The 26,449-nt window shown below is 40.3% G+C and overlaps 1 protein-coding gene across 3 annotated transcripts in view; it reads right to left on the minus strand.

Moving 5' to 3' along the window:
* Positions 1-26,449, minus strand: part of LOC136874698 (glutamate receptor ionotropic, NMDA 2B) — a 314,639-nt gene that overhangs the window by 95,299 nt on the left and 192,891 nt on the right. For all 3 annotated transcript variants that reach the window (XM_067148348.2, XM_067148349.2, XM_067148346.2), the window contains exons 8-9: positions 23,762-23,991; positions 2,962-3,109 (exon numbers count right to left, since the gene is read on the minus strand). In XM_067148348.2, coding sequence (XP_067004449.1) covers positions 2,962-3,109; positions 23,762-23,991 — 378 coding nt within the window. The remainder of the gene's footprint in view (positions 1-2,961; positions 3,110-23,761; positions 23,992-26,449) is intronic.

Consider the following 26,449-nt stretch of genomic DNA (forward strand, 5'->3'; position numbering starts at 1 on the left):
CTTAAGTACGCCGGCAAGCCGGTTAGGACCCCCCTATGCGCCACCTGGGACCCGCCACGTGGGAGTGTCACCTCTCCCCCTGCTACGCCAGCGTAGTTGGTTCGTGGGGATCAAGACGTGGGCTACCAGAAGACTTATTAACTATTGCCCTTGCCTCCGCCACTGTCAATACTCAACATCTGATTTCTGGAGATGGTAGCCTAAGCTTTTAGCAAATTAAAGTTCTTAGTAAATTAAAGTCCGACTTTGTGGCAAAATGGATAGAATACTTGCCTTTGGTCCAATGGCCCCGGTTCAGTTCCCAAAATTAACACCCTCGTACTCTTAATTTCCATGGCTTCGGGTCTGGGTGTTTATGACATCTTCAACATTCATTTCATACTCATTAGGTCACCACTAAGCCTATACAGATCTCATGCATTATTATTATTATTACTATTATTATTAATATTAAAGTAAAGTTTTGAATTTCACAGCATTACCAGTAGTCGTACCAATCTTTCACTGGTTGATTAGCTTCCTCGGGAGATCAGCAGTAGTGTCTGACCCATGAATACGGGTTCGATTCCAACCAACAACGGGGAACACTAAACCTGAAAGACTGCATTTCATTTTAACACATTTACCTATAAAATGAAAACCGTATAACCCCTATAACAGCGGCCCTTCAGTGTCTTGCTACAAGGATGTAGAAATAAACGGGAGTGAAATATCAGCACTCTGTTATCTATAGGAATAAAGTCAGAAGTTTGAGGTGAGGAAACACATGGTTGTTCGTTAGCAGTGGCGATCTGATGAAGCGAAGCCTAGCACACCTATCCCGCGGTCTCCGCACCTACCGGACATACAGCAGCAAGTCGCGGGAGAGGGACGGGAGTCTGGGCTGCAAGATCAGTCTCCGATGTCTTGCTCGCAGAAATACGTGTGACGTTCTTTCTCATTGCTTTCAAGTTTTGTAAATGCAACGATGTGTCAGATGCTTACATTATAACGTGCTTTCGATTTACATCGTTCTTATTTGACATCCGGGCTTCACCAATAACCTTGGTAGCCCTCAGCATACGCCCCTGCCAGAAGAAATTAGACAGAAGTTCATGGATATGGATAGCGGAGCGTTCCAGCCAACAGGTTCATGATGTCAAAGGACAGTGGGTGGCATACAGGGATGTTTTATAGAAACGGCAAGGAAATTTCTAGGGACAACTGTGTGTAAAGATTGGGGAAAAGTGAACATCTTGGTGGAATGATCAAGTCAAGGCAGTTTGTGAACATATGAAGTAAGCGTATCAAAAATGCCTGAAACAAGAACTGATGAAGATACGTGATTGCACATAGACGAATGAAACATAACGAAAGAAATTTTTGTAGAGTCCAAGAAGAAATCATGGGAATAGTTTGGTAGTAACCTTGAAGAGCTTGTTCAAGTGGCAGACAAACCTTTCTGGTCTGTATTAAAGAATCTTGGACAGATGAAAGGCATTTTTGTAAACCACCTCAGTGCGAAATGAAATGAAGACTCCACCTCCAAAGCTACCTACATCCTTAATAAACGATTTTGTAACAACCGCGGAAATCTAACAACTCCTTTCCTTTTGCTTTCAGTGGCCAACTGTTTCCAGTGTTATAACTGGGTGAACACACATTTATTATAGTCATAATTGTTAAGATCGAGGCTCCATATTTGCGGAGTTATTGAAGATTTTTGGTTGGATGTAGAAAGTTTAGGAATTGTACACTGGAATGAGAGAGTTTTGAAAATGAATTTCTCATTTAAGTTAAAGTAATATTATAATTATGTACATTTCTGTGAGCAGAAATCATAAATTTGAATCCTATTATCATTACCATAAAACTGTCAAATATTACAATAGCTTTCTGAAACTCAAACTGTGTTTATTATATTAAGCACACGTTTCTTAGCGACATCATACTGATTTTTTCTTTTGCTATGGAAAATGTTTGAGCATTACATCAAAATTATCACAACACTTCAAATGCTCAGGTCATCGCCCTCTTCAGTGGGGTGATGTAATTCCTCGTGGTCTTGATTTGAGCCTGAATTACCCTCCACAGTATCTTTAAAGAATGACAACTCATTCTTATTTCTCCACGTCAACCCGAATTTATCTTGCTCTGTTTTTGGATAGTTGGCATAAAAGGCTGCATGAAGTTTTCGTATACCCTGCCTTGTCAAATTACCACAATCATAAACACACTGTTTTTTATTGCATCCTGGAAGTTTAGCGAGAGAATCTGAAAATAAATATATTTAAAGTAATCAATACTGATAATACTTGTATTACTTATGCCAACTATTCAATTTATATGAAATTGTTTAAAGCATGAAGACTCGCACTCTGAGAATTAAAAATTATAGGTATGGTTACCTCTAATTTTTCCTCTCAGTTTTTCCTCCATTTTAACGGATCATTCAGTTTTTTCGTCCTCTACAAGGAGGTGATAGCAATCTAGCTTATACAGTGTTAGTAATTGCTGAAGACATGAACTTAAATTTATCTTGTAGGACATACTAAAAGAAGGATGGACAGAGTTTTGGGAGTGAAACAATACATAATAGTAATCTTGCTTATGGATTGTAGAAGTTCTGAAAGTAATTCATGTAGGGAAAGGGAGAGATTTGAAGCAGTATGCGACCTACGCAGAGAAAGAGCAGGTTAAGCCATGAAATGGGTAACAGATTTGTTAGAAGTCTGTGTTGAGAGACTGAAACCCCCATTACTGCATTTTTTTTTATGTGGAAGGAAGCAGTTTTGGAAGTGGAGTCTTCCACTGATAAACACACAGACCGAAGGTCACAGTGGCACTGACTACGTGCTAGAGAGACAAACAAAGTCAGGGAAGATGATAAAATTCAATGTTACCGACTTCAAACCACCCCATAATAAAAATGCTCTGGCTGCACCTCACCTTACTCATCCAGAGTTAAAGATGTGCCCTTACCAGCTGAGCACCCCACTTTCCGTCCTCCACTCGGAAGAGGTCGTAGGTGAAGCCCAGGTCCTCGGCGAACTTCTCCAGCAGGTCTATACAGTATCCCGAGCAGCACTGGTACAAGGAGCGGTTCCGATGTGCCACCTCCATATCCACACTAGAAAATAGGAGAACAAGCTGGAAAGTTCATTTGTATCAGCAGTGACATTCATGTGATAGTATTCCAATTTGGCCTTGAACTGAGTTCGATTTTACCCTTTACCGTTGGCTTCAAGAATGGTAATATCATGAAGTTCACTGTATATCTTCAAAATTACGTTTATATATATATATATTTTAAGAAATGTTAAAAAAATTACAAAAAGAAATTCCATAGCTCGTTCAAAATGTATTAACTTTCGTACCCTGCAGAAAGTTTTGAAAAATTACATCATCTTTGAAGCTAAGTAACGCAGAGAAAGAGCAAGTTTAGCCATGAGATGGATGACAGATTTGTTAGAAGAGTTTGTTGAGAGACTGAAACCGCCATTGCTTCATTTTTCATAAGTGGAAGGATGCAGTTTTGGAAGTGGAGTCTTCAATTGATAAACGCGTGATTTTCACGCGTGTTTATAGGCGGCTGCACGTATCCCATACTGCTCCTACCCCTTGCTTGGCGGTATAGAGCGTTCCAGCCTTAAATTGTAGTACAGCGTAGATGGAGCGCGCTGCACAGTGTGTCGAATCCCATATCTAGGTGGAAAAAATTCACTGTCGCCAATCAAAGCGCAACCTGGCTCATTCGATAGTAAACAAACCAGATGTTGACCTTCAGTCTTTCTTTTCGCTTTCTGGTACGTAGGATGGAGGGGACAGGTGCTGAAACATCTTCCTTGCAGTCATCAACTCAGTTGATAGGAGGTGTCGGAGAGAACCGAACGTTGTGTTTCTAGTAAGTTCAACGAGGTGTTGTATTCTGTGGTTCATGGAATAGTGAAAAGAGGTATGTGTTCTCATTTTAAGCATAATACAAGCGTTCTGCAGTAAACAAGTTATTTACAGTGCGTTGTAAAAGGAAGCAGTTGTAGAAAATTAGATTGTTTTTACGATTTGCTCGAAAAAAACTTTATGAGTGCCTCATAGTGCCACTTTACTTTAAACGTCATTCGATGGGAAATTTAATGTAGATTCAGGATCTGTACTGGTTTGGTTGCGCACGAATGTGCATGATGGTTTATTTTCTTATTTTCAGTGACTATGTGGGCGTTACCGCGAGAAGAATATTTCAACGCGTGGCGGTCCTGTCGTAAAAAGGGGCATTTAGAAATCATATTTCAATATGTTATGGATAAATTAGAGCCTACAAATCTTACTGGCACACAATTTCTGGAGCTAAGAAACAAAATTAAATTGATATCCCGTAATATCAACAAAAATGGGAGAGTGCAGGAAGAAGAGAACAACGATTCCGAGAAAAATTCGGTGATTAGGGAAATGTGACGGATTTCATCGTGTTAAGTGAACAAGACGACATTGATCCAGCGTATGATCCAAAAACAAGTTGTGTACCTAACAAAGCCGACCGTCACCCTAAGGAATTTAAGGACTCTTCCATAAAGACGAAGAAGCAAAATGTTTGTGATATTACCGAATCGCGTAATTTGGAGGAAGTCGCGTTTGCTGCTGAAGATTCTTTTCGATCAAGCGGGAAAAGATGAAGGCTTAATAAAACGATATCGTGTATTACTAGCTGCTCTTTCTTCTGGCTCTGAAATAAATGTGAATAAGTTCAAAGAATTTCGTGCGCAAACTGCGGCTTTGTATGTCAAACTATATCCATGGAATTATATGCCCGTAACTGTGCATGCCATATTAGTACACATTACTCAAGTAATTAAACATTTTCTTGTGCCAATAAGAACTTTATCTGAAGAAGCTCAAGAAGCTAGAAATAAAGATTGTCGGAGGTTTCGTGAACTTCATACTCGAAAATGTAGCAGCTTAAGATGTTGTTGATTACATCAAATCCCTTAATAAACAAGTACCGAACAATGCCACGTAAAACTCATGGTAATCTACCTATGGAAGCAATTGAGTTACTTACTGACTCCCAAGATCCTTTCACATCAAATGAAGAAGACCAGTATAGCAACGACTACGATTCTCTGGACTCTACAGACGAATCAGGGGACGATTGAACATTGGACATGTTGTTATTATGAACAGGATGAGATTGATGAGACAATTACTTGCAAATACTGTAATATGATCCTTTCACGTTTTTTATGAAATGTTTCTGAGTGTAATCTTAACCTTTTTTATATGGAAATATAATATATATAATATTGTTTTCGTGTGTAAGGTGTGTTTTACTAAAACTACGTATTTAAAATACGTTTTCAATCTGGAAGAATTTACATACAATGCCTTCGTCTATTCCCTCAAATAAGGTGTAACAAGAATACTGGACTGAAATTCTCATTGTTATTCATATTTTATCCAGTTTTAAATTGTATGTTTACCACTGTTATAAACTATAATATACACATCCAAATCGTGTTTTTACTCCCGTAAATGGACGATTCTTTTGTTGCTTTCGGTCATTTTTTAAACCTCCCCTTGCCTCTCACCCCTTATATATTTACCCCCGAACATCGTACACTTTAGACGATGCCAGATATGAATTCAGCGACCTCGAAAACGGTATAGTGCCAACTTTTAATAGGATCCCAGGACTATTAACGACGTTATTAATTTTTTCCACCTAGATCGGGGATTCGGCACACTGTGCGCTGTTGCGAAATCGACTCGTGAAGACCACACTCGAGCGTGACTCAAACAGGGCATCACAGTTCCACATTTTTCGTTTGTAATTTTGTAATTTTAAGTTCATTCATTCATAAATTAATATTTGCAGAATGGTAAAATAAATACAACATACCTTAATCACTGGCGTTGCTCTCAGACCTTGGACGTACACCTTCTGTCATTTCTGCAAGGCCTGATGTTCCCGCTTTGGATGAACCGGGTTCGGGAGATGAACGCGAAGATGATCTGGACGATGAAACAAGTCGTATTAAAACTTGTCATCGTCGACATCGTCCTGTAATTCGTCTGCTTTCCACAAATCTCTTTCATTTTTTTTTTTTTTTACTTCGTTGTCTTATGATTTTATGGCATAAAAATGTTAGTTCAGCATTTGGACAAAACCATGTTCATTACCTGCGTAGTCTAAGGCAAATCATGGTCCTCGGCTTTTCGGTGGCCTAAGTCCCGAACTCACCCCTTCAGTGGCGGCCTGCCGTGCAATTTTCACTGTCGTATCCTTCCATTCTTTTGTCACTGTCTGCCCAATATTTACCCAAGATTCATCTGTGTAAATTATAGCTTTATTTTGTGCCCTCAAACATTTTATCTCCCTGAGATAACTGTGCCTCCAATTAATAATTTCATCGGTTTCAATGAAAGCTGCTTTATTATCCCGTCTTAAATAACGGAAGCCTATATCAAGCGATGAAACGTAGTTTTGGAAAATCGTGGCAAAGAATCTTCTCCATTTACCCGACTCAAAATCACGTTCAATGTCGGTGTATGTTAGCAAATAAAAGAGAGTGAACCACCCGACGCACACCACTTCACACAATTTCATCATATTTAATTTTTCTTGCATTTTTCTGCCGTCCTTTTTCTTCTTTTGCTGCTTTTTTTTTTGTGCGGGAGTTCGCAAAGGACCATATGCATGTTCCTTCTTTATAGCATAGATTGTTCTTTCGGAACAACCTGTAGCTTTAGCTGTTTCACTGACTGCGCTGCTCATATTCATAGTCTTTAAAAAATAATCCAGAACACTCATTATAATATTGCGTTCTTTTCCCCTGAGTTTACCTATGGAACGTTTCTTTTTAATTTGACGATCCATTGTACATCCTTCTGCACTTTTTCTTCGAACTAAGAACCCCCCGCACGAGCACGAACTGACAATTGCACAGAATACACAAACACAACAAACACAATCCACTTGTCCTCAAGAACTATACATTTATCACTGATCTTGTCCGGCCCCATGGCATAAATGATTAGCGCGCTGGCCTTTGGTCCAGAGGGCCCCGAGTTCGATTCCAGGCCGGGTCGGGAATTTTAACCTTCATTGGTTAATTCCAATGGCTCGGGGGCTGGGTGTGTGTGTGCCGTCTTCAGTATTAGAATTCATCACAGGTAGGGCCACATTCTTATAGACGCGCAGGTCTCCTATCCGGCGTCAACTCGAAAGACCTGCACTCGGCTTTTTCGGAGGCCACACGCCATTAAATATTATATATATATCACTGATCTTTATTTAATCAATCTTATAATTCTGATTAAATGAACACCACTGCACACGGCTGTCAGTATATTTAAAAGCTCAGCCAGCCGAGTCACTCGTGAAACGTAAACAAACGAGACGTTCTCATAAATTAAGAGATAACGAGATAAGGGCTTGAGGTATGATTTAAAAATAACTTCCATATCGCAAGACCGTTTGCTTTGCTTTAACCACGCCATGATCCTTCTCCACTTTTTTCTTCGAAATTAGATCCCCACGAACTCACGAACGACACAAACGAGATACACTTTCCCTCAAGAATTGTACATATGTCACTGATATGTATTTAATCACCATTATACATACTTCTGACGAAATGAGCACTGCTGCATGCGACTGTCTGGAAATGTTAAAAGCGCATGTTTGGGAGATCACTACCGGTACTTCAGCCAACCAGCCAGCCAGCCAGTTACGCGCGAAACCAAAATTCAAGGAGATATTCTTCCTGTCACAAATTAAGAACTAAGCAAGAACTTCGGGATTGTTTAAAAAATAACTTCCATATCTGAAGACCATTTACCTCACTTTGACCCCCGATGTAAATTCAATAGGAAAGACGCTGGCCAGCGACTGACTTTTTCGTGCCTGCACATAAAATTCCCTGAACATGACTGAAAATAAACGCATACACTGCATTTTGCTATCATTTAAATTTAAAAATAAACTTATCTACATCGAGCTGAAATGTTTCTTTACCAGCAGTGAAAAAATTAGGAAAACTATGAATATGAAATAGGATTTGTGACATGATAATAAGTTCTATGCAATGAAGATTTTGCATTTGGCGAAACTTTCCATTATATTACCATTTTCGCACTAATTTATTTTTTACCTTTTTTTGTTAACGGTATCAAATGCGCCTTGAAATTCTGTACATAACACGATATTCACCCATTATAACCGATAACATTCTGATTTACGGATATTTGGCAAACCCGCTGCATTAGAGTAGGACAGCGCTACCCGCAAAACATGGGAGAAGGAAAGAGACGGAATTATCCCATTACTGCTGTACTGCAATTTAAGGTTGGAACGCTCTATAGTAGTTTATATAGTGTCCACTAGAATGCAGCAGTTATCGGGGAGTTCAAACCTAAATGATAAAAAGGATAGTTTCTCCTTGCCGTGATCTCTGAGGAAGCACTCAATGTGCCTGGTGATGAGCGTGACAAATATGTCAGCTGTACAAACACCTCTTCATCGACTCAATGATAGTGATATCTTGGTATTCAGAAATAGATAAAGGTGATGAATACTCTGCCTACGAATCAGATAACTTGTCAAGTGTTAGTTCGGACAAGATTTTTACTTTTTACGTCAGTTTAGACTGGAAGGTTTTTAGCTGCATTACTTTACTTTGAATACAAACGATAGAATTACTTCACCTCTGCAGAAATTCGGGTTATTTTTTCGTTTAGGCGAAGAAACGCATACTGATGAGTGGTGATTCACCTGTACCGCGAAGAGAACGTACATGATGGTGGCGGGAGTGCAAGGTTGGAGTGTGCATAGCCCAATATTTTCAGGGCTACTATACCCAAACAAACTATTCCTAAATAGGTAATGAAAAATGAAAATCCACAGCCTGTTTCCAGTCATTCGACCATGTCAGGGATGGAATAAATGAAGCCCCCATCTAGCTGCAATGATGGGAATTGTGCCGGCTGCCGAAGCCTGTCGCACTCCTCTGGGGCAATGATTAATGACTGAGAGATGAAATGATATTGGAGAGTGTTGCTAGAATGAAAGATGACAGGGAAAACTCGGTGAAAAACCTGTCCCGCCTCAGCTTTGTCCAGCACAAATCTCACATGGAAGTGACCGGGATTTGAATTACGGAACCCAGGAGTGAGAGGCCGGCGCGATGCCGCCTGAGCCACGGTGGCTTCTCCTAAATAGGTAAATTGTGTATTTATAAAGTAATTGTGTTTATTTGCGGCTGAAGTTGACACATTAAATGATTCATTGTTATTGTTTGAGCAGGCTCATTGTTAAAAGTTTAATGCAAAATATTTTTCTTGTACATTTTCATGTTTTTCATAAGACTAGTATAATTAAAATACTTATGTACTTACTGATTGACATCTTCATCTTGGATGGCCGACATCCTCATATGGTACAAAAATCAGGTAAGTATTATTTTTCACTGTTGAGTAAGAATGTATTAAAATTCAGGAAAAACACTCAGTTCACTGCCAGGGTGCATGTAAAATATTGTAGTGTTGAAAGTGTTAGTATTTCCTGTTTTTTAAGTATTCGCTTGATGTGAACAGATTACATTTGATTAAAAAAATTAAAATCCAAACTTTGGCGGAAAATGAGCCTTCACAAACGCTAGTGATGGGTCTTCTTTTTGCTATTTACTTTACTTCGCACCGACATAGATATGTCTTATGGCGACGATGGGATAGGAAATGCCTAGAATTGGAAAGAAGTGGCCGTGGCCTTAATTAGGTACAGCCCCGGCATTTCCCTGGTGTAAAAAGAGGAAACCACGCAAAACGATCTTCAGGGAGTGATAGGTCTTAACCTTTATAAAATTGGCTACGGGATCCGTACCAACCTCACTGTGAATATTGTATGCAACGTAGCATGCATTTGAATACCAATAAATACCCTCAGAATTTTTCTCATTTTTGAAAATCGTCCGCACATAAGGGCTTAAGTGAAACTCTGCACTCACTCACATTAGCGCTCGTAGTGGTGCTAAAGTGAAACAATGCATTGACTCACATTAGCAGGCCTAGAGTAAAACGGAACATCGAAATTGACGAGCAGATAGCCAAATGGTGTCAAATTACAATCTGTACACGGTAACTGAAGGCATACGATTATTAGTCTATTATTATTATTATTATTATTATTATTATTATTATTATTATTATTATTATTATTATTATTATTATTATTACCGTGTTTTTGTGGTAGTTAGGCGTGAAAGAAGGTGCGGGTGTGAATGGGTCTCAAGCTACGAAATTATAGTGCATGTAAAATTAACAAGGTTATATTTTCTTTTCAAAATAAAGAAATAACAATCATGGCAGGTACAGAGTAGCAAGGCAATACAATTACAATATGTACAGGATTTGGGCTTCGAGCCCCAGCCTCACAATTCTTGAGCAATTAGCCCAGTTTTACCCCAAACACAAGTTTCAACCGAGGGGCAGAAAACCCCATTCATGCCTAGGAGCACTTGTTCCAAAATACACAGTAAGGCCTCCTCGAGGCGCGCAGAAAACAAAATTTTCGGGAAAAGAGCAACTTGCTCTCAAAATTCAGGCCTGTCAAAGGCCACACCTAATTCCACCTTCAAGCTGTCCTCCAAGGACATATACACAGGGGTAAAATACCCAACCTACTGAGGTCTATTAAATGAGAAGAAGGTTAATTACATGACCTCTAAAATAACAATTAGAGAGGAGGCGATCTGCACTCCTAATGCATTTGTTTTAAAACCTAATCTGGCTCTAGGCCACTAATGCAAGGGCTAATCCCATACTACAGAGGTGACTTTAGAAAAGAACAATTTGCTTTACGTTAACGAAGAATAGGTTGAGAAAAATAAGTTCACCTCAAAACAATATGATTGGGAGCTCGAGAGGGTTAAGCACTCTCTATCCCGATATGCAGTTTAAAGATAGAATAGATACATTTTAAGGAAGGTTACATTATGGAAAAACTTCGGACCCGCCCCGAGAGTTAAACTGCTGAGCTAGCAAAGAAAGAAGTTATTAATCGGCCATTACCTTGTTGTTGACCGCTGCCGAAGAAAGAGGCGCTTCCCGCCCCCTGCTATGTACTTTACACACTGAAAGATGGAACAGAAGTGGCGCAGAGACCCTCAAATCAGCAGTTTATATACTCTCGCAGAAAGTTCGAGGCGTTTCAGGAAGGAAAACACCCGCCCACAATCTTCTTATTGGTGGATAACGAAAACCCCTACACAAGATGAAGAAGAAACACATTATTGGTGGAAAATTAATTTAAGAAATTCGGGATTGGCTAAATTCAAAACAAGGGGAAAGAAAGGGTTAATATTGCCAACTTAAACAATGACTGAAAGAAATTTAGCAAAGAACAAACTTTTGAAATTAAATTTTCTCCAAAAAAACAGTTCTTTCACTCCGCACCATGGTGCACTATTGTTGATCTTCAGTAGTGTCCTCTAGAAGAGAAAGTTCACACTTCTTACTACAAGCAAAACAAAAATACGTCGAAAATGACACAGTTCAAAAACTCCAAAATTTCCAGGTAGTGACATCTTCTGAGAAAGTAGAAAATTAATACCGTAGATAAAGTTCAGACTTCCTCCAGCAGAGGATTTTCAACTGGCGCACATTTTAAATTAGCGGCGTGGAGGTGTACCGCCCGGTACAATTATTATTATTGTTCCGAGGTATCTGTGGAACAGCAGAGGTGAAAGAAGGTGCTGGGTGGAATAGGTCTCAACTTACGAAATTAAAGTTAATTTAAAACTTTAACAAAGGTTATATTTTCTTTTCAAGGTAAATAAATAACAGAATATAACAGGCACCAAGTAGCAGACCAACAAATTAAGAAAGTACAATTTTAGTTCGTTACAAAAATTTGGGCTTCGAGCCCGACACTCACGAACCTTGAGCTATAAGCCCAACTTTACCTATATACCAAGTTCAAACAAAGGGGCAGAAACCCCAATCATGCCAAGAAGCACTGGCTCCAGATTACCATATTAAGCCTCCTCGAGGCACACAGAAACCAAATTTAAGAAAGAGCAAACCCGCTCTCAAGGTTCAAGCCCATCAAAGGCCACAACAAACAATACTTCAAACTACCCTCAAGGCATACCAAGAACAGGGGTAATAAATACCCAACCTACTGGGCCTATTCAGTAAAGAAGCAGGTTAATTACATGGCCCAAAATACCCACTTGACTGGAGGCGTAACTTGCACTCCTAATACACTTTTAAAACCTACTTGGCAGGTAGGCCGCATACACAAGGGCTAATCCCATACTAAAGAGGTGACTTGTATAAGAAAACTTATTTACATTACAAAGGGAGCAAAAATGGAAATGAAAACGTAGTCACCTCAGAACAATATGAGTGGGAGCTCGAGAGGGTTAGGCACTCTCTATCCCAATTTATAGTTAAAAAGCCAAAAATTACCAAATGTCTATTACATATTAAGGATAGGTTACATTAGAAAGGTTTCGAACCTGCCCCGCGGGTTAAACTGCTGAGCTAGCAAGAAATGAAGTTATAAAATGGCCATTACCTTATAGATGAACTGCTGCCCGAAGAAAGAAGCGCTTCCCGCCCCCTGCTACATAATCACACAAGGAGAGATGTTACTGAAGTGGCGAGGAGACCAGAAAATCAGCAGTTTATATACCCTCGTGGAACATTCGAGACCTTTCATGAATGATAAGACACACCCACAGCAGTTTATTGGTTACATAACACAGTTACAGAGCAGGTTGGGGAAGAAAGCCCCGATTGGCCGAAAATTAATTAAAGAAATTCGGGATTGGCTAATTTCAAAACAGGCGGAAAGAAAGGATTAACATTGCCAACTCTCAAACCACAGAACAAAATTCAGCAAAAAGAAAACTTATGAATGTTAAATTTATTCAGGACAGTTCATTCCTTTACACCAGAGTGCGTTATTATAGTTTTTGTAGAGACATCTGTTAGAGAACGTCCAAATTTCTTGATCCGGAGGAAACAAACACAAGTCGAAATAGACACCGTTCAGACACTGCAAAATTACCAAATTTACTGTGGTGACATCTTTGGAGAAACAATTGAATTAATATAGTTTGTTAAAGTTCAGGCGTTTTCCTGTGGTGGAGTTTCGACTGGCGCAATATTTGAATTTGCGTCGTGGAGGTGTACCGCCCGGTACAGACCTCCCCCCCCCAATAAAAAGTCCTTCCACGGGGTGTCACAGAAGAAAACAAAATTTTGTTTTTTAAGAAAAGGTCCAAGTTATGCTGTTGAGATGAAAAATTTAGAAAAATAAATAACTTTTGAGTGGTCGGCGGTCTCAGAAGTTGTTTGATAAGTAGAATCCAGTTTTGAAATTTCTATGTAGTAGCTTTGTTGAAAGGTACTTCTTCTGAATAGTTGACAAATCTTGAAGAAAGAAAGAGAATTCAAGGTCTTTTGTGGTTATTAATTTAAATTTCCATTTAAAGATAGGTGAAACCACTACAGGCCAGCCCCGTGGTGTGGGGGTAGCGTGCCTGCTTCTTACCCGGAGGCCCCGGGTTCGATTCCCGGCCAGGTCAGGGATTTTTACCCGGACCTGAGGGCTGGTTCGAGGTCCACTCAGCCTACGTGATTAGAATTGAGGAGCTATCTGACGGTGAGATAGCGGCCCCGGTCTAGAAAGCCAAGAATAACGGCCGAGAGGATTCGTCGTGCTGACCACACGACACCTCATAATCTGCAGGCCTTCGGTCTGAGCAGCGGTCGCTTGGTAGGCCAAGGCCCTTCAAGGGCTGTAGTGCTATGGGGTTTGGTTTGGTTTTTTTGAAACCACTACACGCTGCTAATGCTTGACGGCCAGACCTGCCGCCGCAGCCGATGTTTGTACGAGTCGCCCGGACTCCTCCCGTGCCCTAAGATACCGCTCTCCCGCACTATGAGGGGGGTAGTCGAGGTGAAGCACGCCGCAGATGCGAAGTTTAGGAAGCAGTCCTGGAGTAGCTTGAGGTTGGTGAGCCGCACATCAGCCTTTGCCGGGAGCTGAACTTCGGCTCGCCGTTCTTAGAGAGTCTTCACAGGAACGAAGGGGGCCCAGTTTCCGTTCAAGTTGCTGCGCGGCGGTAGCTGGCTGAGGGGGCACTGAAACAGTAAGATCTCCGCAACAGACTTTTGTTGGAAATTTTGCTTTAGGGTACAGTTATTGTGGTTGAGGCAGAGGGGCCAGCGGCGTGGAAACATTTCTTTCATTAATATAGTTATTGCCACTGGTGTGGTTTAGCAGGAGGCGGGAGCGTGGTAATGGCAGTGGTGCAAGGACAGCAGAGTAACCATGGGGAAGGTTTTACATAGTATTGGCACAGGGCAGATTCAACCACATGTAAAAATATAAGGGGCAGAAGGCCTTAAAATGAAATCAAAAATATAACCTTCGGGATTCTTACAAAATTATAAAGACCAAGTTAGCACGGAATTTACGGATTTCACCTGCGACCGGTAAACCCTAAATATCCTCTCGGTGGCTGGGTTACTCACAAGTGTCAAAAAACTAAAGTGACACACGGCCCATGAAATCTGGGGGCAAGCTTGCCGGCGGGAACAAACCTTTTTAAACAAGAATAGATTTCCGACATTAAAATGGTTGGACATCCGTCCATGCTCAGATCTATTTCATTACCAGAGTACCAAAAGGAAGAAAGAGCAACTCACTTTACGATATGAAAACACCGAATCCAAAAAAAAAAAAAAAAAAAAAATAGAGGGACACGGAAATTCAGTAACATTCTATGAGGGAAGACTGTTATGATACACTCCCGGGAGAATTTAACGGAAGAAAATGAATGGCACCTACTTCCCCGGAGGAATTCTAGAGATGGTAAAAAAAATTTAAAAAATATCGAGAACTTCACAGGGATGAACCCCAAATTAACGATGCATATGGTTTACTATCGTATAAGAACCTGCCCCAAAGAAAAGCACAACTCCCAGGAGTAATTAATGTGTAGAACCTCATCGATAAATCCAAAGGCCGAAACACGCCTCATACCGATATAAACGTCCTACCGGGGATAATCACTCAGGGGCGACTTAGTTACACCCATGTTACAAGACAAATTACCCTATACAAATTACACAAGAAAAGAGGTAACACCATGACCTCACAATACAGACAAGAAATAACACGAGAAGATGCATCAGTACCCAAAAGGAGCAACCTACTCCCAATGCATCCTCCCATACTCTTACATCATAAATACCCTAATTCACAAAAGAGAAAAATGTATATCAAAAAGGAGCCTATAACTCCCATACAAGATCCCCTATTACACAAAATATGACCCTACAAAGCATCAAAATACAAAAGACATCATGAGTGAACTTGAGCAGGAGGACCAGATAGCGGGTCGAAAAAGTAGAAATACATCTCAAATTAAAGCAAAAATCCTCAACTGAGTAGGCACTGTCAAAAATAGAGAAGTGAGCCCGAGAACTGAGTATGTCGTGAGGACGAAAACAGGGAAGATCAATAAACATGACGGAGATCACTTTAAGTATGCTGGAAGCTTTACCCCATCTGACACATCACCAACGGGAGGGATATATAAGGTGAAGACACAACGGAATGTTGGGCGACAGGAACACATACTTCGTTTGCCTACCTCGCAATCACGCTACCCTACCAACCAATACGCGCCGCAAAATCAGAGAACCTTACAATCTAGCATAGGAATTAGCCTAGATTCAGATCATGCCTAAAAGAGGCTACAGGTCCCAAGGAACTTAGATTCCACTCAACGTAGAAGGCTTCGATTACAGAGAACTAGGACGTAAGCGACCCCTGAACGCCACGAGGCTCATTCGATACACGGGAAGAATTGGGCAAGGAAATGCCCGACACAAGACGAAAAATAAGACGTGCAAATAAAATATACATAATTTTACCATAGCAGACAAACATTGGACGTGACATCCAGCAAGGCTTAATAGGAGAGATAAGAAGAGGTTGGCCAAAAGGCATAGTGTCTATACATTGAGAGTAAGTCTATCGCAAAGAATTTAGCCCATGAACATACCCAACGAATTCGCCCAAAAACTATATCTTAAAGAGGCAACCGATAGGAAAAGTGCGGTTAAGAAGCACTCGAAACAAATGACAAGGTTGACGTCACACGATCAAAACAATGATCATCACCCAAAAGAAACCACTTGAAAGGGGCAACCAGACTGAACCTTCAGTTCACAAACCCTTGAACAAGCATGCCACTAGATTCGACCATGTAATGGGGAGTTTATAGAAAAATTCCTCCTTGCGCAAGTGGCGAGGATGGAGGATGGAGGAATTAACAGTTTTGAAAAATAAGAAAGAAAAGTCCAGCGACAGAGCAAATTGTTAGAGTTCGAAAGCAAGGCAATGTTTAGCCGTCAAAAGGGGCTAAATTGAGACCCATTCAACCACGCTCTGCTACCACTTGTTCCGAGGTATCTGGGGAACAGCAGAGGTGCTGGGTGGAATAGGTCTCAACTTACGAAATTAAAGTTAATTTAAAACTTTAACAAAGGTTATATTTTCTTTTCAAGGTAAATAAATAACAGAATATAACAGGCACCAAGTAGCAGATCAACAAATTAAGAAAGTACAAATTTAGTTCGTTACAAAATTTGGGCTTCGAGCTCGACACTCACGAACCTTGAGCTATAAGCCCAACTTTACCTATATACCAAGTTCAAACAAAGGGGCAGAAACCCCAATCATGCCAAGGAGCACTGGCTCCAGATTACCATATTAAGCCTCCTCGAGGCACACAGAAACCAAATTTAAGAAAGAGCAAACCCGCTCTCAAGGTTCAAGCCCATCAAAGGCCACAACAAACAATACTTCAAACTGCCCTCAAGGCATACCAAGAACAGGGGTAATAAATACCCAACCTACTGGGCCTATTCAGTAAAGAAGCAGGTTAAATACATGGCCCAAAATACCCACTTGACTGGAGGCGTAACTTGCACTCCTAATACACTTTTAAAACCTACTTGGCAGGTAGGCCGCATACACAAGGGCTAATCCCATACTAAAGAGGTGACTTGTATAAGAAAACTTATTTACATTACAAAGGGAGCAAAAATGGAAATGAAAACGTAGTCACCTCAGAACAATATGAGTGGGAGCTCGAGAGGGTTAGGCACTCTCTATCCCAATTTATAGTTAAAAAGCCAAAATTTACCAAATGTCTATTACATATTAAAGATAGTTTACATTATAAAGGTTTCGAACCTGCCCCCCGGGTTAAACTGCTGAGCTAGCAAGAAATGAAGTTATAAAATGGCCATTACCTTATAGATGAACTGCTGCCCGAAGAAAGAGGCGCTTCCCGTCCCCTGCTATATAATCACACAAGGAGAGATGTTACTGAAGTGGCGAGGAGACCAGAAAATCAGCAGTTTATATACCCTCGTGGAACAGTCGAGACCTTTCATGAATGATAAGACACACCCACAGCAGTTTATTGGTTACAGAACACAGTTACAGAGCAGGTTGGGGAAGAAAGCCCCGATTGGCCGAAAATTAATTAAAGATATTCGGGATTGGCTAATTTCAAAACAGGCGGAAAGAAAGGATTAACATTGCCAACTCTCAAACCACAGAACAAAATTTAGCAAAAAGAAAACTTATGAATGTTAAATTTCTTCGGGACAGTTCATTCCTTTACACCAGAGTGCGTTATTATAGTTTTTGTAGAGACATCTGTTAGAGAACGTCCAAATTTCTTGATCCGGAGGAAACAAACACAAGTCGAAATAGACACCGTTCAGACACTGCAAAATTACCAAATTTACTGTGGTGACATCTTTGGAGAAACAATTGAATTAATATAGTTTGTTAAAGTTCAGGCGTTTTCCTGTAGTGGAGTTTCGATTGGCGCAATATTTAAATTTGCGTCGTGGAGGTGTACCGCCCGGTACAATTTTTATTATTATTATTATTATTATTATTACTGGTCCCAGGAATTAACCTGGGAGGAATCCATGTGGCTTTTGTCATCACATTACTCTGGGCAAACGGGAGTGAAACGCTTCGTTGCTTGTCATCTGCAACTACTGTATAACATATTGGGTTCAGCAAGAGAACCCAACTTAGCCTCTTTCACTCCAACTCCAGCATGTAACCTACAAGAGGTGTCCCTGTTAAACCGAGCAACCCAGTGGAACGTTGGGTAACCAATCCCAGTGGGAAACTGGGTCGGTGAGCCGATCAGTGCTGGTGGCTTCAAGGCTTAAACCTTGATAGTTAATAACCCCTTACCTTTTAGGTAACCACCATTACGACTCTCGTAATACTCGAAACATGGAGACAACGAATATTCAGAAATGTACCCCAGGTGGTAAACAATCCACCCCCATACAGTCTGGGGCAAGCAGGTCATCGGTTTCTGGGGAACCTGCACCTTCATGCTTCCTACTTCTACATAATTCTGCCAAACGACAACCAAAGACAAACATAGAGTACTTTGCTACAATAAACATTAATTCCTTAATGAAGGTAGGTAAGCTCAAACAAACGTTTGACGTGCTGGAAAAGTACACGGTTATGATAGCAGCGCTGCAAGGGACTCGGTTTACCGACGAGGATACAATAGAGTCCGGAGTGTACAGAATATACAAGGGGAAACCTGGTGAAAGAGTTATCAAGACACTTCCACAATTAGGTACTGGGTTTGCGGTGCACCACAAGATGGTTGACCATATTTTAGATTTCACTTCACCTAACGGAAGGACCTCCTCGTTATCCTTCAGGTCTCGTAATAGAGCATACACAATGGTAAATTTCCACTCACCCACGAATGACACAAACCGTTCAAACCTGGAAAATGTAGAACAATGCTGGGCCACCTTAGAAGAAACTCTAGATAAGATCCCTTCCCACCATTCCATCATACTCATGGGAGACTTCAATGCACAAGTCGCTAAGGAGTGGAAGTACCGGAAGATAGTAGGCCATTATCCAGCCCATAAGAGAACAAACAGAAATGGAGAACGTCTCATTGAACTCTGTGACAAGTACAACTTAGTCCTGAAATCAACAGCCTTCAAACGTCTACCTAGAAAGGCCAAAACCTGGAAGAGTCCAAATCCTATGCTTGGTGAATTCCAGTTAGACCATGTTGCTATAGCACGACAACATCATACGGACATACAGAACGTCAAAGGTATTCCGATGAACCAACATAGACTCTGATCACTACCTTTCACTTGTCAAGATTAATATGCAACCCTTTAGGAAAAAATCTCCAAAGTAGTCATAAGATACCCAAGTTCAACACTCTGCGACTGCGCGATGAGTATTGTCTTGCAATGGCTAGGAAGTGCCCACTCAGAAAGCTGGAGTTAAAAGAGAGGAAGATCCTGAGGAGGATATTAGAACCAATCAGACAGGAAGGAGGCACTTATAGAATCCGTCATAATGATGAACTGTATGAACACTAGGAGAACATCGTCACGTCGATAATGAAAAGGCGCCTGACCTTTTATGGACACTTGGCCCGTCTGGATTCCAAAAGACTCACTAACAGGACATTCACAGTAACAGGAAGAGGAAAGGCTTCGAAGAAAAAATGGATCATGTCAGTTAAGTCGGATATGGAACAACTAGATATCCCACTGGGAGAAACTCATGACCGACTACTGTTCCGTCAAGCCATCCGACACGGAGTGTTCCCAACGTCCCTTACAAGTATGAAGACTACAGGAACTAAGTGGACAGAGGAGAGAAAGCTGGCTCATAGTCAGCAAATGAAGGAGTAATGGAAGAAGAAGAAAGCAACAACTTTACTGAAGAGTAGACACGAGCCCCGTGGCCCTCAGTAGGCCTAAACGACAAAGAATTATTATTATTATTATTATTATTATTATTATTATTATTATTATTATTATTATTATTATTATTATTATTTCTTGGAATGGGCCAACTAAGGACCACGATGTTCAACTTCTCTGCTTGGAGAGGGACTTGATATTTGCCCAATTGTCGTGCATTCTCTGGCTATGCTTCTCCCTTCTTTCCTTTGTCCAAAGGGCGCCTCTATTTTCACATGATAGTCTGTGCTGAAACCTCTTTTGTTTGATTATTTTTCTGACAGGTGCTCGGTTTCTGATGTCGTTTTCAGTTACTCCCTGTTCCTGCATGTCATTCTTCAGTTCTGTTAGCCGTAGTGTCCCTATCTTTCTGTTTGCCCAGTAGTTGAGAAGCCGGTGGGTCATCCTAGTTGGGTTCATCCTCGTTCCATGTCCATAGAAGGTCAGACGTCTCTTCCTGGCAACGTCTGTGATTTTTTTTTTCAGTATAACTGTATAGCTCCTGGTTTGGTCGCCTTCTGTACTCGCCATCCACTTTCAGCGGCTCTAATATCTTTCTCAAGATCTTCCTCTGTGGACCTGCAGTTTGTCCAACAATCCTTTCATATTCGGCATCAAGCATTCTGTGGCGTACAGAGCTTCTGGGCGGATGACTGTCTGGTACTACCTCAATTTGGTGTTACGAGAGAGATATTTATTGTTATAAATGATCTTGGTCAGTCGATATGCTAACTTCAGTTTGTTAATCCGGGTTGTTAGTGCTACCCCTTCTGACATATTGGGTTCCAGTTTTTCTCCCAGGTACTTAAATCTGTTGACTTTCTCAGTCTGGCCCTGTTCCAACTGTAGTTTGCTGGGAGTATCAAAGATATTGGTGAATTACTTTGCCTTTTCTAGAGATACCTGTAATCCTACCTTGGCTTGATGCTTGTTGTTTTAAGGGGCCTAACATCGAAGGTCATCGGCCCCCTACCTTGGCAGCCTGGTGTTTAAGTGCATTCAGTTGTTTCACTGCTACTTCTACAGAGTCCGCCAGAAGTGCCAGGTCATCTGCGAATGCCAAACAGTCAACTAGCAGCCCCTTTCGTTTGTGTCCCAGGTAAATACCACTTGGTATCTTTTGTTCTTCCAGTTCTTTCAGCCACTCTCTGATGGCCTTGTCCAATGAACAGTTGAAGAGAAGGGAGGAAAGTCCGTCTCCCTGTCTAACTCCTGTTTTTGTTTCAAAAGTTATTATTATTATTATTATTATTATTATTATTATTATTATTATTATTATTATTATTATTATTATTATTATTATTATTATTATAGAGGTCGTAGTGGTATAAATAGCCAAACTGCTAATCTAATGAACCACCACCACCATATCGATCACGTTGTACACGATTATCTACATCTCACCCAGCAACCTCAATAACCTATGAGTATGTGAACGAGTGCACATCGTATCCTGGAATATGGGCCTACCCTTGGCGCGACACCTTGTGAGTGCTGGGGCTACAAAGTTGCCAAACATTCGATGCGATATCATTATATCGATTACTAGAATGGAACGATTACAATGTTATTTTCAGAAATTACGACCAAAAATTACGTTTTGTGAAAAGTAGAGATTATGATTCAGTTACTTCTACTTCCCAACTCTGTACAGATAAGGTCACTACCACAGATATGGAATCTCATAGTGATCATAGTCAAGTTCAGAATCATATATTTTCAGAATTTCTGAAAACTTTCAACTGCAAAATATATTATGATTAGGAAGGAGATTTTAAGGTGGAAGGTATGATAAGGGGCAAGAAAGCTTCCTAAAATATATTTAAAAAGTGTTGATGAAATCACTTGCTTGTTCTTCGTGCTGCATTTCGCACTGCGCTCTGGTTACTGAGTTGAACTCAGTAGTCGTATATCCTGTATGTTTCTTTACCTGAACTTCATTTCTAGGTGATTGTTTTGTGAAAAAATTGACTGAAACAATATTCATCACAAGGGAATACACATTTGCGTGGTACAAGCTTCGTGGTAGATAAAACATACCATCCACTTTTCCAAAGCGAGGTACATAAACATTCTAAAGTAAAACAAATTGATTATCACTTACTACAGCTCTGATATCTAGTGAATTGTTGCAGAAATAAACAGCACAAAGGTATGTTTCTAGAGCAACAATTCAATAAATAACAGCAGGTGACGCACCGAGGTTCACTTCCCTGCAATAAAAACACTCTCAGACAGCTGTTAAGAAGAACAGAACATAACGCGCTCTCTATCAAATCAATCAATCAATCAATCAATCAATCAATCAATCAATCAATCAATCAATCAATCAATCAATCAATCAATCAATCAATCAATCAATCAATCAATCAATCAATCAATCAATCAATCAATCAATCAATCAATCAATCAATCAATCAATCAATCAATCAATCAATCAATCAATCAATCAATCAATCAATCAATCAATCAATCAATCAATCAACCAATCAATCAATCAATCAATCAATCAATCAATCAATCAATCAATACTGATCTGCATTCAGGGCAGTCTCCCAGGTGGCAGATTCCCTGTCTGTTGTTTTTCTAGCCTTTTCTTAAATGATTGCAAAGAAATTGGATATTTATTGAACATCTCCCTTGGTAAGTTATTCCAATCCGTAACTCTCCTTCCCATAAATGAATATTTGCCCCAATTTGTGCTCTTGAATTCCAACTTTATCTTCATATTATGACCTTTCCTACTTTGAAAGACACCACTCAAACTTATTCGTCTACTAATATAATTCCACAGCATCTCTCCACTGGCAGCTCGGAACATACCACTTAGTCGAGCAGTTCGTCTCCTTTCTCCCAAGTCTTCCCAGCACAAATTTCCCAACCTTTTTGTAACAAATCGAGCTGCTTTTCGTTGGATTTATTTTCCAGTCTTGAATCTAGTAATCCCAGTGAAGGTCCCATACACTGGAACCATACTCTAGTTGGGGTCTTATCAGAGACTTATATACGCTCTTCTTTAGATCCTTGCTACAACCCCTAAACACCCTCATAACCAGGTGCAGAGATCTGTACCCTTTATTTACAGTCATATTTATGTGGTTACCCCAATGAAGATCTTTCCTTATATTAAACGCAGTATTTAAAACTGAGAGGACTTTTTCTATTTGTGAAACTCACACCCTGACTTCTAGCCCCGTTTATCATCACACCATGGCCTAACTGTCCATCTCACAACATTATCGAGGTCATTTTGCAATTAATCACTACATATACACAAATTTAAGAACTAGCAGCAAAGCGCAAATTGGTAGTTCCTACTGAAATTTACCATCATGCAGCGTCCTTAGAATGAATTAAAATGGTGGTATACATTTCATATCACCAAGCTTGAAAGAGTTAAAGGATGATGTTAAGCATTTTGGGTACTAGTGTACAGCAAGATTCGCACTTTGTTTGCATGATTAGAGATAACTCTCCACAGAGTCTGTTACCAAAGAGAAGATAACCCTTAATGCCTCCCGAAGAGTCGTCAACAGATGGCAGAAGCATAGTGTAGTGTCAATTCGGGCGGATGTAACAGATTAACGGAAAGGTTCGTTGTCTGGTGTGTCCCGACATAGGATCTATGTGAGGAAATTTCGATGTTGGGGCAGCCCCGCCGTGTGAGTGCATTTCACGTAATGCCGGGCAGTTATAGGAGAACCTTGCTTGAATGGTTTCAGCACCATGATAGGTCTATATTTTATTGTGCTTGACTAGTTTCTGAAATAATCGATTCAATTGATGGCACTGATTTCAGATAGACTACAACCCCAAAACATTTCCAACACATACCTGCTTCCAACGCTTCTTGGCTAGTAGAGTGCTAGGAACAGGACAAGATCAGTGAGGTGAGAGCTCTCAGTAACATCAGGACAACGTGGTGACTTACCCTGAAAGATCGGCCTCTTTGGCTTGGCGGCAGAACACACCCTTGTTGAGAGTGCATTTCCCTGTGATGGGATCTGGGGGATCCAAATTTATGTAAGGAGGTTCTTCAAGGAACGTTATCTTGAGGTGAAACTTCTCAGGTACGCCCTGTGGAGGCGTATGACTGTTACCAGGCCACACAATATCCCGGATATCCAGACCATCCCCTTGCCACGACTTCCACATCCCGATCTACAACATTAAATATACCAAGTAAAAGCCAGGAGGAACTGTAATGTCGAGCTACCAGCACAGGGTCATCCACTAAGGCAATGTGTCTGTGAAATTTGTTGAAAATGATGGAAAAACTTCAGTTTTGTTGTCCTTTTACTATGATCACACCTTGTACTTTCTTGCGTTTTGTTCTACTTAAATATCAGTTATTTAAAGCCCTTAGCGGTCATTTAAATGACCTTGCGCAAGTGAGCGTTGCCTCACATTATCACTTTTCTCATAAAAAATATCTTTAGTTTCGTTTTTCGTAGATTCACCAAAGCATGACAGTAGCAACATGAAGACTATACTACCTCCACAGGTAGCGTATAAAATACTACCTGTGTATCAAAGACTTGCTTCGAATGAGGTTTCAGAGCGCTGCACAGTAGGTAAAACACAGAATGCCAATGAATCATTGCATAGTGTAATGTGGGCTAAGAGCCCGAAGGAAGTATTTGTGTCAAAGAAAAACTGGAGATTGCTGTAAAATCAGCAATTGCTGAATTCAAAATGGGTTCTGAAGCAAGTCAGAAAGTACATTAAATGAAATTAAATGGTGTATGGCTTTTAGTGCCGGGAGTGTCCGAGGACATGTTCGGCTCGCCAGATACAGGTCTTTTGATTTGACTCCCGTAGGTGACCTGCGCATAGAGATGGGGATGAAATGATGATGAAGCCCCCGTGCCAGCGAAATTAACCAATGATGGTTAAAATTCCCGGCGCTGCCGGGAATCGAACCCGAGACCCCTGTGACCAAAGGCCAACACGCTAACCATTTAGCCATAGAGCCGGACAGAAAGTACAGTAAAAGCTAGTGTTAGGGGTGTTAAGCTAGCAGCTCAGGACAGAAAATCAGTATAATGAGGGGCAAGAGATTTGACCACAGTGGAGTGTCTGAACGACAAGGGTTGGAAACAGCCCGAAGGAAACTAAAAATCTCAAAAACTGCTAGTAAGACCAGGAATAAGGCAGCAGAGTGTCAAACATATGGTGCTGGGGAGTTTTAAGTCAACTTTATTCAGGTACAGGACTCCAAAGTTCATCTCAAACATTTAAATCTCATTTTTATCTACACTCTTCAAGATTCAAAATGCTCGTCATGCCACAATTTCAAACTAATCTACTTGAAACTCTCATGATAGTTTCAGATACAACAGAATAACAAACCGATTTGCAAATTTTACAATATATACTATAGTTGAGGGGGACGTGTTTTTTCTCATCATGATCATCATAAAATATAAAAATTGAGTTATGCCTACGTGAAATATTTTTAGTGTAATTAAAATTTGTCAACACCCACACATCAATTCTCTTAAATTAATATTTGAAAGCTGATATAACATTTTCAGCCACAACTGTTTGGCCTGAGGAGCATTTTATAAACACATCGAAAAGTTTTAAAAATGTTATTAATTTCTGAATATCTCAAAAAATATTCTTGATAGAAAGTTGAAACTTTGTATATTGTTTCATATTGATACTAACATAAAATTATCAAAATTCTAATGTGAAAGGATGAAAATGGTAGATTTCAGGATTTTCACAGTTGAATTGCAGAACCGCAGATGAGGCTAGGCTATCGTTTCTCGCCGGGCAATACAACATTCTGTTTTAAAATTCTGCAGTTGCATTAAAAGGCTTTTAAAACTGTCCAATTCGCCTCCATCACATACCGTGAAACCGGTAGCATCTTTTTTTTTTAATGGGACTATACTAATTTCATCCAAGAGAACAACTAAGAATCGGGCAACAAGTGCAGTTATTTATTTATTTATTTATTTATTTATTTATTTATTGAGCGTATGGCCCATACAATCAAGTTGAGTTCAGATATACATTATATACATATTTACATAAGAAAACAATGAACAAGAAAAGGCTGCCTACAATTGAATGTCAAGATCACTGATCCACTGTATTGCTTCTGGAGTTGCCATCAGGAAATCCACTTTGCTGCCTGTGTATGCCCGCGTTTCACACTCTCTGACAATATGATGTATGGTTTGTCGTGCAGGTCCACAGTCACATGCGGGTGTCGGCAACTTGTTCCATTTAAACAGCATGTCTCTGCTTATTTGCAAATCCGACGAGTACTTTTGGAGATATTAAAGTGTTTTGTCATGTATAGGCATTACAGAGAGAGCTATGCTTAACTCACTGTGATGTCAGGGACATGGTTCTTGTGCGTCACTCAAGCCGTGTTCATAAACATACATATCTCACCCTTATATCGAGCCGAGCCCGAGAAGCATTTCGGAGTTACAAAACTTTTGTTTCACTGACGTTGAATTGGAAAGAGATAGCACAAGGGAATTGCAATACTTCAAGTGCTTTATTGTCCTTCACATGAGTACACAGTACATGGAATTAAATCAAGAACTTAAATATCCAATGACCGGGCTGAGTAGCTCAGACGGTTGAAGCGCTAGCC

Source organism: Anabrus simplex, chromosome 5, assembly GCF_040414725.1.
Source record: "Anabrus simplex isolate iqAnaSimp1 chromosome 5, ASM4041472v1, whole genome shotgun sequence".
NCBI lineage: Eukaryota > Metazoa > Arthropoda > Insecta > Orthoptera > Tettigoniidae > Anabrus > Anabrus simplex.